Source organism: Carcharhinus amblyrhynchos, chromosome 7 (assembly GCF_965287045.1).
Source record: "Carcharhinus amblyrhynchos chromosome 7, sCarAmb.v2.hapA, whole genome shotgun sequence".
Lineage (NCBI taxonomy): Eukaryota > Metazoa > Chordata > Chondrichthyes > Carcharhiniformes > Carcharhinidae > Carcharhinus > Carcharhinus amblyrhynchos.
In genome coordinates this window covers 78,233,266-78,245,909 of record NC_137330.1, presented here as the reverse complement: position 1 = coordinate 78,245,909, position 12,644 = coordinate 78,233,266, and the positions used below count along the sequence as shown (strand labels likewise).

The following is a 12,644-nucleotide window of genomic DNA, read 5'->3' as shown; positions in this document are numbered from 1 at the left end:
GTTCTGCCTAACGTCAGAAGTGTGACTGCTTCCTGCCACAAATCATCCAGGTAGCTCTCACAGTAACCGTGCAATATCCACAACTCTAAAGTTTAAACTTAACTTAAATATTAATTTTTAGTTAAATATTAAATGCAAACAAAACCAGAATAAGATTTCCTCACTGGCCAAACTCCTAACTGCTCATTCTGTAAAGTTGCAATCAGTTTTTTTGAAATACCCTTAGCTAAAATAATGATAATGGTGCAGCCACTGATCTCAGTTCAGCTGTGCTGGGAGAGTGATCCAACTCCCCTCACATGGTCAATCTGAGATGACCGTTACAAAAACAGAAAATGTGGAAAATCTCAGCATCTGTGGGGAGAGAATAGAGCCGACGTTTTGAATCTGTTGGCTCTATTCTCTCCCCATAGATGCTGTCAGACCTGCTGAGATTTTCCAGCATTTTCTGTTTTTGGTTCAGATTCCAGCATCTGCAGTATTTTGCTTTTATCTGAGATAACCGTAGGTCACTTTGGAGTGATTTCGGACCAAGGTGTTCCTGCTTCATTTGCCAGACTCTTCCTTGCGACACAACTCTTGCCTTCTTTCTGCAACCCAGAGTAGATCAATGTAAGATAGCAGCAACAACCTGTTATGGGAATTGTCTGTGCAGATGAAAAACACATATTGTCATCCTGTCTGGTTTCTCTATCCACCACTGCAGTGTCACCTCAAGAAGACCCAAAGGATCCATCCGAGACCCCTTCCTTCTCCTTATCAACATTTTATCCTTTTGGACCATAAATGGAAGAGATGTGGCAGGATTGTCGCCCTGATATTGGAGCCAAAACACAGGTTTGTGAGTGCACAGTTTTGCAGCATCAGCTGTCCTAACAGTTTATGGACACCACACCCCATTTCACTGTCTCCCTCCACAACAATAGTGTAGTACCTCTGACTACTTTTTATTTTTGATTTTTTTAAAGTTACTGAGAGGGACCCTCAAACCTAAAACAGCAAAATCTTTATATCCTGAACCTAAAGTTTAAATGCCTCCATGGCCTTACCCCTTCTACCTTCTTGAGTACCATCCCTCTTTTCTGGACCCCTCTTTTCATCTGACTCTGTCATGGACTTATATCTCCACCATTTTGACCATGTGTTCAATCATTTGCTCCAACCCCCCAGGATTCCCTCCCTAAACTCCATCCCTTCTCCACTGCACCTACCTTTTCTTTACGATCATCCTTAAAAACCATCTCTTCTATCATAGCTTTGGTCATGCCTTTTATTATAACACTCTAATGTGTCACCATTTTGTATGGTAATATGAAGAACCTTGAGAATTTTGTTCTACATTTTAGACACTATGGGGATGTAATTCTCCCAGCCCACTGCGCTGATGTTTTAGCACAGCGGGCCAGGAGATTCTACTGGTGGCCAAATCATGGGATTCACGGTGGGCATTCAGGCCTCTGTGCGTCTCTCAGCCTAAGTTTTTTGATGTCGACATATCCATGCTGAAAATCAGCAGAATGGATATTTGCATGTGTTTACATAGCTTAACATCTGATTAGCGGGTCCACGACTAGAATCCCCGCTCACACTAGCATGCCCCCTGCACTCACCACCCCCCCACCCCCTCCCCAGCTCCTCTCTGGAGTGATGTCACGCTAGCAGGGACTACAACTGCTGTATAAAAGCCAGGACTTGGCGTGGCAGCGTTGAACAGGAGTGAAGAGGTGAGTGCTCTGAAGCTGCAGCCCCTGGAGTGCTGGGGACATTGGAGGCAGGCCTGGAAAATTGCAGCTTGCTGTGGGGAAGTTCCTGGAGAGCTTTGGGTGCTGTTCCTGACCTGGGAATGTTAAATATACTATCTGCGGTATGGGATGGGATCCTTTACTGAGTATGGGCCAGGCTGCTCTCTGCAGCCACTGGGCTGTTACATTGTTCTGACTGTGGGTTGTGTTGAGGGACTGGAGTGTGGGGGTTTTAGGGTGGGGGGTGTTGGGGGTTAAGTGCACCACGTGCTGCTTGAGGGCTAATCATTGCAGGCAGCTGGTGCTGCAAGCAGGGGTGCTCAAGTTAACACAGACACTCATACTGCATGTACTCTGCAGTGAATGGGAGCCCATCTTGTGTTAATTAGAGGCCTATCCCTGCCCTGTGCCACTGACCTACAACACATGCCTGGAAGGGAATGCTGTAATTGCACTCATGGCAGTGGCTCAAGGGAGCGCAATGGCCACACCCGCACACCATCCTGCATACTCTCCCTGCCAGCTGTGTTCATGATGCCAATGGCAGGCAACCTAATCAGGTGATGGATGGCACCAAAGATTGTGTTGTGTTGCCAGCATCCACAAGTGGGACTATTGGACCCCGTGAGGGATTGAAGGGTGGGCAGTGCTGGGATAAATGCAAGCCATTACATGTATTGATCAATCTCTCTCTCTCTCTCTCTCTCTAAAATCCTCACTGTGCAGAATGGATATGGGTCTGACTGATTTTGAGCTGGTCATCATGGTGGCAGCTGAGGAGGAGGAGGCAGCTCAGGAGGTGGAGGGTGCAGGGAAGCCACCGCAGGAGCAGCCAGTAGCAGATCCTCAGGAAGGAGGGGAGGGGGTTGCCGCTGAGGGCCACGAGGTGGGAGAGCAATGTCCTGAAAGAGTGGCCAGGAGGAGGATGCGGAGGGCCAGATTGTACCAAACCAGAACATCATTCGAGGGGCTGTCGAAAGTTATGCGCATCCTCCTTCTCCTGGCCACCCTTTCAGGAGATTGCTCCTGAAGGTGGAACACCCCTCCCCACGCTGCCCTGATCACTGGCCTCCTTCCAGCCTCCACCGATCCCTATTCAGTGGCAGTGGGACCCCCCCCCCCCCCCCCATCCTCAATGATTGCCCCTAGGCCCCTCCCTCATAGGCCTCTCCCCTAGGCCCCACCCCCAATATGCCCCCTCCTTGACACTGTCCATGCCTGGTGGGCAGTGCCAAGGTGCCCCCTGGGCATTGGCACTTTGTCGCATTGGGGGGGGGGGCAGCCTGGTATTGCAGGGTGCCCATGCCTAAAGAGCAACCCTTCCCCTGCCATATGACCCCCGGGGGGGGGCACCATTTGCTCTCCCCTTCACTCCAGTGGGGTCGGGCTGTTAGCTCACCGAAAGTAGGGAGCTACTGTAATCCCCGCTGGAGTGAAAGAATGTGGCGGGGTGAGAAATGCTAATGGGACTGGAGAATTCAGTCCCGGGCCCACTAATAGCATTTAAATAGTATGTAACGTGTTTTAGGACAAGTTAACATCAGGAATATAAGAACATAAGAACATAAGAAATAGGAGCAGGAGTAGGCCATCTGGCCCTTCGAGCCTGCCCCGCCATTCAATAAGATCATGGCTGATCTGTCGTGGCTCAGTTCCACATTCCCGCCCACTCCCCATAACCCTTAATCCCCTCTCTTATCAAAAACCTATCAACCCGCGTCTTAAAAATATTTAGCGAGGCAGCCTCCGCCACTTCAACGGGCAGAGAATTCCAGAGATTCACCACCCTTTGAGTGAAGAAGTTCCTCCTCAACTACGTTCTAAACCGCCCCCCCTTTATCTTGAGGCTGTGCCCCCTAGTCCTACTGTCCTTTCTGAGCGGGAAGAGTCTCTCCACCTCTATCCTATCCATCCCATTCATCATCTTATATGTCTCAATGAGATCTCCCCTCATTCTTCTAAACTCTAACGAGTACAAGCCTAGTTTATTCAGCCTCTCCTCATAGCTCAACCCCCTCAACTCCGGAATCAGCCTAGTAAACCTCCTCTGCACTCCCTCCAAGGCCAAAATATCCTTGCATAAGTACGGTGACCAAAACTGCACACAGTACTCCAGCTGTGGCCTCACCAGTGCCCTATACAGCCGCAGCAAGACCTCCCTACTTTTATATTCAATCCCCCTCGCTATGAAGGCCAGCATCCCATTCGCCTTCCTGACCACCTGCTGCACCTGCAGGCTGGGTTTTTGCGACTCATGCGCAAGGACCCCGAGGTCCCTCTGCACCGTCGCCTGCTGCAGTTTTTCGCCAAGATAATGGGTGGGATTTTTATGGCCTCACTTGTCCTGAAATCATAAAATCCCACTCAAAGTCAATGGGCCTTCCCATGTTCCTCCCCTCGCCTGCTCCAATTCTCCTGGTGGGCGGGCCAGTAAAATTCTGGCCAGTAAGTGGTAAACCTCTTTGGACTGAGATGAGGAGATTTTCTTTGGTTGCGAATCTCTAGAATTCTCTGCCCCAAAGGCTGTGAAAGCACAATCACTGAGTATATTTAAAGCAGAGATTGACAGGTTTTTAAATACCAATGACATAAAAGGGCCTGGGGATAGACATTAAACTTATTAAATGAGTTACTCCAGCACCGATGTTCCTATCAGAAGAACAATAGCAGGCACTTATATATAGGCCAGAATTCTCCCCAAAAAATTCTAAAGGGTCAATTCTCCCTCAGATAAAAGAAATTAGCACTGCGGGCCAGGAGAATTGCACATCGGCTGATTCGCAGGCATCCCGCGAGCATTTGTGCTGCGCTTGCATCTCTCAGGTCCGGATTTCCAGCAGTGTCTGACCACCGCCCTCCCCACCCCTGCCCCCATGCTGCCCTGATCACTGGCCTCCCTCCAGCCCCCAGTGATCCCTTTACAGAGTGGCACTGGGGACTCCTCCACACCGACTGATTGCCCCTAGGCCCTGCCCCCCTTTGGCCCCTCCTCCTAGGCCCCACCTTAAGACACTTCGTGAGCAGAGTGTCTGTTGAACATTCCCTTATAGTTTGTTAAATGTATGTTGCAGTGCAGTTATTTCAAGTAGTTCAATGAAATTATGAAAACTGCTCTCAACTTTAATATAACAAAACAGAAACACAGAAATAAACATGGTCCATTTCCCTGAGTTCTGTTCTCATCTTGTTCTTTCTCAAGTGAAAAATATTTCACAATGAAGAAGTCCATAAGATTAAAATTATAAAGTAAAAAGAGGACACTGACAACTCTGCATACTCGAAGGATGGAACTTCCTCTTCTGGAATTAAGTGCTGTGGTGGGGATCGGAATGTGGAGTGATTCCCACTGGGGAGATTGATGGGAAACCAGCCATACCAACAGGCCCCAACCGCATTAATTAGTCATTAATTACGCATGCTCTGCAGAACCCCATGACCGCACCCACCTATACTGTCTTTAATTTCTCTTTAAATATGTTTTATCCTTTTATCTTTAAATCTATTGGTTTTACATCCCTTTTCCAAAACATACAGATCTTTCATGTTATTTTTATGGGTACTATTTCTGGGTAAAATTAAACTCAATACTTTGCTTTATTCTTTTGATTTTTGTCAATTGTGCATTTTTCTTTTGAAATACAACAGTTAAACTTCAGGTCATCCCCTTTACCTTCCTAATGCAAATTCCATTCATGCTGCCTCACTGGTATCCCATCTTAGAACTGCTTATCTCCACTGCAAAGTATTTGCTTTCATACCGAATGCCTTTTTGATGCTTTAATCTTGCAGTCTAACTGCCTTCAGCCTAATTAATTAGTCATACCCATACACACACATAGGGAGGAATTTTTCCATTCCGCTCACCACGGGACAGGACCATGCAAAGACCCATTAATCTGGGGCAGGATTTTTTAATCTTGGGGTGAGTGCGACTGGGAAATCCTGCCCGTACGCACATAAGCCTGTTTCACGTTGTACCACAAAGATATTAAGAAGATATTGCAAAATATGATACTTTCATCACAGTTAGCAGGCCATTTTTGAAGGTTTACAGACAGTGGCCTTTTGGAATCTAACTCTGATTCCTAGGTCAGAATTTTCCGACCATTCACGTCAGTGGCATCTTCCCATTCCGCTGCAATGAACAGCGATTTAGCTTCTCACCAAAGAGACTTCAATTGCATATTTCTTAAAAAAAACATTTTTTATCTGAATGCAACACAACCTCTTATCATCTTTTCAAAGTCTTTTCAGAGCTGGTGCCTAATTCAGCTCCTGCCTAATTTTTAAGATTTGAAAGACAATTTGTTTACACTACACGTTTTGCCAATGTTTCAAACTAGGTTACATATTTTGAACCATCGTATGTCAATGTCATTAATGCAAATTTATTTATTTATTAGTCACAAATAGGCTTTCATTAACACTGCAATTAAGTTTCTGTGAAAGCCCCCAAATCACCACACTCTGGTGCCTGTTTGGGTACACTGAGGGAGAATTTAGCATGGCCAATGCACTTAACCAACACATCTTTCAGGCCGTGGAGGGAAACCGGAGCACCCGGAGGAAACCCAGACAGACATGGGGAGGACATGCAAACTCTGCATAAAGAGTGACCCAAATGGGGAATTAAACCCAGGTCCCTGGCACTGTGAGGCAGTGGTACTAACCACTGTGTCACCATGCTGCTCCATGTAACTAATACCTCAACATTTTAAATTCAACATCAATGTGTTTTGTAGCATTTGAAACACTGCAACTTTGGCAACCTTACACTTATCCAAACCCTGATCCAGTACTGCTCGCCTCTGTCCCAATGTACTGGGCTGGGACAGACTGGCCAGCAGTTCTTTGAGGATGGATTTCCTGTTCTTGTGTGACGGAAATCCCACCTCCAGCCTATTAACAGTCAATCATCAATTAAATGAATTCAGGCAGTTGATATTTCCCTGGGCAGTCCCATTGGGCTGGGGGAGTAGAATGCAAAGGGAGCGGGGCACAAGGAATCCAGCAGTTTGTGTAATTCAGCCCCAAAATGAGAATTTTAATGTCCAAATGGTGGTTTTGGGTCAAGTGGTGTAAAAAATGCTGCCTGCTAGTGCCTTTCCATCAGTACTTAATGGGGCAAAGGGAACAAGAGTGCACACTGCCAGTTCACAAACTAACATGCTTCCCTTCCCACAATCACAATGCCCCCTGTGCAATTGGAGCACCCATAATATCACTGGACCCCCTCCAATATCAGACCCCCAGAAATCATTGGCTCCCATCTACAATCAGAGAACACAAATTCACCAACCAGCTCCCATGATCAAATCTCTCCATCCTGTCTGACCACTGTGACCTCAATTCCACTCCATGATCTGACTCCAATTCCACAATGATCATCCTTAACTCTGTAACCTATCCTTCTCTTGCAACTCCCTACACTCCCCACCAACCCCCTCATGTCAGTATCCAAGCATCACAGTCTGCTCCTGGGATGTTAGAATCCGTCATCAAGGAGGAAATAGTGAGGCATCTTGAGAGGAATTGCTTGATAGAGCAGACGCAGCACGGTTTCGTTAAAGGGAAGTCATGTCTGACAAATTTACTGGAGTTCTGGATAGAGGATTGGCTGTCAAATAGGAGGCAGAGAGTGGGGGTCAATGGGTGCTATTCGGATTGGCGGATGGTGACTAGTGGAGTGCCCCAGGGGTCGGTGCTGGGGCCTCAGCTATTTACCATTTATATAGATGATCTGGAGGAGGGAACCGAGTGTAGGGTGTCGAAATTTGCTGATGACACCAAAATTGGTGGAAAGGCAAATTGTGCGGAGGGTGGTGAGAGTCTACAGAAGGATCTAGATAGGCTGGGCGAATGGGCCAGGAAATGGCAAATGGAATTTAATGTTGGCAAGTGCGAGGTGGTCCATTTTGGTAGGAAAAATGGTAGGAAGGATTATTACTTACGTGGAGAAAAACTGCAGCAGGCGACGGTGCAGAGGGACCTCGGGGTCCTTGTGCATGAGTCGCAAAAACCCAGCTTGCAGGTGCAGCAGGTGGTCAGGAAGGCGAATGGGATGCTGGCCTTCATCGCGAGGGGGATTGAATATAAAAGTAGGGAGGTCTTGCTGCGGCTGTATAGGGCATTGGTGAGGCCGCAGCTGGAGTACTGTGTGCAGTTTTGGGCGCTGTACTTACGCAAGGATATTTTGGGCTTGGAGGGAGTGCAGAGGAGGTTTACTAGACTGATGCCGGAGTTGAGGGGGTTGAGCTATGAGGAGAGGCTGAATAAATTAGGCTTGTACTCGTTAGAGTTTAGAAGAATGAGGGGAGATCTCATTGAGACGTATAAGATGATGAATGGGATGGATAGGATAGAGGTGGAGAGACTCTTCCCGCTCAGAAAGGATAGTAGGACTAGGGGGCACAGCCTCAAGATAAAGGGGGGACGGTTTAGAACAGAGTTGAGGAGGAACTTCTTCACTCAAAGGGTGGTGAATCTCTGGAATTCTCTGCCCGTTGAAGTGGTGGAGGCTACCTCGCTAAATATTTTTAAGACGCGGGTTGATGGGTTTTTGATAAGAGAGGGGATTAAGGGTTATGGGGAGAGGGCGGGAATGTGTAACTGAGCCACGACAGATCAGCCATGATCTTATTGAATGGCGGGGCAGGCTTGAAGGGCTAGTTGGCCTACTCCTGCTCCTATTTCTTATGTTCTTATGTTGTGGCCTCTGCTATAAAGCCCCACACCCTGAACTGATTCTATCAATCAGGCTGACTTACAGTTCCAACAAAATTGCATCAGATTTTCATAAGAACCTCAGAGAGCTTTGGCAGAATCAACAGCTAGAAATGTCATCCAAGCCACAACCTTTTTAGATGACCTTGTTAACAATATTATCTTGGTCACCATCGAGACAGTTCTGGCCAACTTTTCACTACAAGGTTCCAGTTCCTTCTTCTGTTTGCTGTCAGCAGTACCTCAGTGGAAGGAGCCTCACCATTTAACCAAAATGTAATGGGTTCAAATGACATTGCAGAGACATACGCGCCCAACATCCAGGCTGGACTCCAGTTCAGGACTGAGGGGGTCCTGCACTGCTGGGCATGCCTTCATTCAGATGAGATGTTAAACCCAATCCACATCTGCCCTCTCAATGGGAGGAAAATGTTTTTATGGCACTATTTGAAGAAGAGCAGATGAGATCCCTGAAAGTCCTGGCCAATATTAATATCTTAACTAACTTTAACAAAATGAATGATCTAGCTATCATCATTTTGCTGTTCATGTGATTTTATTGTCTGCAATGGTTACATTTCCTAGTTTCCTCTCACTGAGACTTCCTAAAGTGATGAAGAGGCCTCAATTAGGGCTTGGTAACCACTTTAGAAAGGATATGATGATCCTCCAGAGGTGTAGAGTAAATTTACCAGAATGGTACCACAGATGAGGAATTTTACCCGCAAGATTATATTGGAACAATTTAAAATTTAAGTTTATTTATTAATGTTACAAGTAGGCGTACATTAACACCGCAATGTGGTTACTGTTAAAATCCTCAAGTCAGCTCCCATTAGCTGATGGTGCAAGAACTATGGGACCTAAGGCTTTGAGCAATAGATGCAAAGGGACTATGGAAAAAGAACCTTCTTTACACTGTGAATGGTAATGACCTGGAACTCACAAGGGTGGTTAAAGCAGAGACAAATAATGAATTTTGAAGAAACTTGGATGGGCACTTGAAAGAAATAAGCATAGAGGGCTCTGGTAGATTGAGTCAGAGAATTGGACTGACTCGATTGCTCTATGGGGAGTCAGCATGAACTGGCGGGGTAGGGGGTATTTAATTGCTTACGAAAATGATGAATGTGGACCCAGTCAACCACTGTCACTGCCTGAGCTCTGATTAAGTCCAGGGTAGGAAGGCTTATGGACATCTTCCTGACCCGCCACCAACTGAGGCCTTCTGATGTGAAATTAATGCCCACTTAAGGGGCTCAGCTGCTGCCACTAGTATTTAATATATAGCAGGTGGATAACTCTCCTTGTGGGAAGCAAGTAAAGCAAACCCTCTTGAATATTTTTACAGGTTTCCGGTGAAGTGGGGATGGATGGGGTTGAGGGCTGGATTTCTTTGTTGTCAGGTACTCAGTGACTGATCAAGGGAGCTGTCATGGGGAAGTGCAGGAGGGCCAGCTTTCTGCCTTTCTGCCAATCTCACTCACCTATGACTTCCACCTAGTGGCCCCCCAATCCCAGCCTCTCATCCCCCAATCCTCACCTCAATAGTCCACCTGCTGTTTGGATCCCTTAGTGACCCTGGGCCTTAGATGAGTACATATCTGTCAGGAACAACTGCCAAGCAAGTACAGTGACTGGTTTCTCATTAGCTGACTGTTCTTGATCCATTGTGGAGGAGATTAGCATCACCTACATTAAATTCTGTCCAATGGCTCTGTGAAGTGTGCAATATAAATATAAGTCTTTTTAATGCTTACTTTATTTTAGTTATAACAATATTAACATGTCCTTTGTTGTCTGTATTTGATTATGGCCTTTGTTTATTAATTCTGTTCCATCCCTTTTCCTAAACTTAATTCTCATTTAGATGTTGTTCCTCATCCATTCTATTTACTCGCTACCTGATATTTCCCATGTCAATCTTTCTCATTCCAATCAGGAAGCTGTATTCAAATGTTCTGCGTCTAGATGCAGAATAAATGGAACATAAGCTGTGCTCCCAGGATGCTAATAATCTTCATCTTTTTTTTCTTTTACAGGAGACATTATGACATCAGTATCTAATAAAGGGATTTGCCGCACGCTGTTAATTTCCATCATCATTTTGGGCTGCTTTTTAGCCATGTTGTTGCTCTACGTCAAACCATCTAACCCCTGGATTTATGCTCCATTGGAATCTGCCACATCAGCACTTGGTGTGAAAAATCCCTTTGTGACAGGCGCAGAAGAGAATGAAACTATTGTACTTATTTGGCTTTGGCCATTTGGTCAGACATTTGAGCTCAATTCTTGTGAATCTGAGTTTAACATCCATAACTGTCGCTTGACTGCAGATAGGAGCCTCTATAACAAATCCCACGCTGTCCTTTTCCATCATCGGGACATAAACGGGGACTTGTCCAATTTGCCCACACAGCCTCGGCCAAGTTTTCAGAAATGGGTTTGGATGAATCTGGAATCACCGACCCACTCTCCGAAAAAGACTGGACTCGACCAACTCTTCAACCTGACCTTGACATATCGGCGAGATTCAGATATCGAAGTTCCCTACGGGTCTCTGAGAATAAACAAAGTTCCATTCGATTTTGAACTGCCTAGTAAAAGCAGCCTGGTGTGTTGGGTTGTAAGCAATTGGAACACTAATCATGCCAGAGTGAAGTACTATAATGAACTCTACAAATATATTGATATCAACACTTATGGTCAAGCTTTTGGCGAACGCCTGAGTGATAAAAATTTGATTCCTACCATATCTAATTGTAAGTTCTACCTTTCCTTTGAGAATTCAATACATGAAGATTACATAACTGAAAAGCTCTACAATGCTTTGCTTGCTGGCACTGTGCCTGTGGTCTTGGGCCCATCCAGAAACAACTATGAAAACTACATTCCGGGAGATTCTTTCATTCATGTGGATGATTTCCACTCAGCTAAAGAGCTTGCGGATTACCTGCATGAAGTGGATGGTAATGAAGACTTGTACATGAATTACTTCAAGTGGAGGAAGTATTACTCAGTACGGTTGGTTCATTTCTGGGATGAACACGCATGTAATGTATGTGAAAATGTAAAACATCAGAAATATAGATCATGTTCCAATTTGGAGCAATGGTTCTGGGACTGAATACTAAAACATTTCTCTGGTAAACATCATGGGTCATCAGCAATATTTGTCAAATTCAGTTGACTTCTTTCTCCAAATGAAAACACTTTCCCTTAATCTTTTTCTTTAACCAAAAAGAACTCCACAGCCTTACATCTCCCCTGGTGACATCATGATTCTGAACCTGCAGCAGTGGAATTCAGATCATCAGATTCTCATCTTAAATTGACTTGTGCTAGAAAATGCAATTGCTTTTCAAGATGAATGATTTTATCTGGAAGAAACATCATGTTGTCTTTCCTCTGTCATTGACACATCTGGAAAATAATCACCTTTGTGAGAAATTATGGAGAAAATATCCTGGAACAGATTGTATAGCCAATCTGTATAATAAAGCTCGAGAAAGATTATTTGACTTACACGATAGTTTCATGAAGATAACTTTAAATCATTTATAAGCACAGTAAATTTCCATCTATGTTGAGTAGAGTGGCAATTTTTTTTTAGAATTTATAATCTTTCACAAGGCTTGAGGTCGAATCTTGCTACTGTCATTACTTGTTATACAAGTTGATGTGCGGACTTGGGATCCAGCTCTACAGCGGCTAACAACAGTTATTCTGTGATTTGACTGGTCGTAAAACTCAACCACCAGCTGATAATTATTGCAGGCACCTTGAACTCACGTCTGCTGATCAGAGTTGCAATGGGCTCAAACTTAACAACTATGATGTCCAAGGAGCAGTTAGAATGGAAGGGAAGACTTATAATCCTTATAGGCCATAATTCTGCTGACAGAAGTTTTCAAGTTCAGACTATTATTCTTAGAGACGTAGGTTAGGTTCTGATGACATTACAGGTGCCCCATGCAAACTGCCATTTTAAACTGAGACCTGAACAAGGACTTCACGTCTGTCAAAATCTTCTACGAATCACTGCTGGAACCAATGGAGGGCCAAAAGAGCACAATATTTTGAAGGTTTTTTAGTTTACATGTAGGTCAAGAGGAGCTGGAAAGGATAATGCTTTTTCACACAACACCCCAAAATGCAAGTGCAGCACAAACACTCACC

General features: G+C 45.2%; 1 protein-coding gene across 1 annotated transcript; it reads left to right on the top strand.

The window, feature by feature from the left end:
• Positions 1 to 766: 766 nt before the first annotated feature.
• On the top strand, positions 767 to 12,027 carry LOC145345513 (4-galactosyl-N-acetylglucosaminide 3-alpha-L-fucosyltransferase 9-like). Its single transcript, XM_080193338.1, has 2 exons — positions 767 to 837; positions 10,508 to 12,027. Exon 2 carries the CDS (start codon positions 10,516 to 10,518, stop codon positions 11,590 to 11,592), a length of 1,077 nt encoding a protein of 358 aa, XP_080049464.1. The 5' UTR covers positions 767 to 837; positions 10,508 to 10,515; the 3' UTR covers positions 11,593 to 12,027.
• Positions 12,028 to 12,644: the final 617 nt, after the last annotated feature.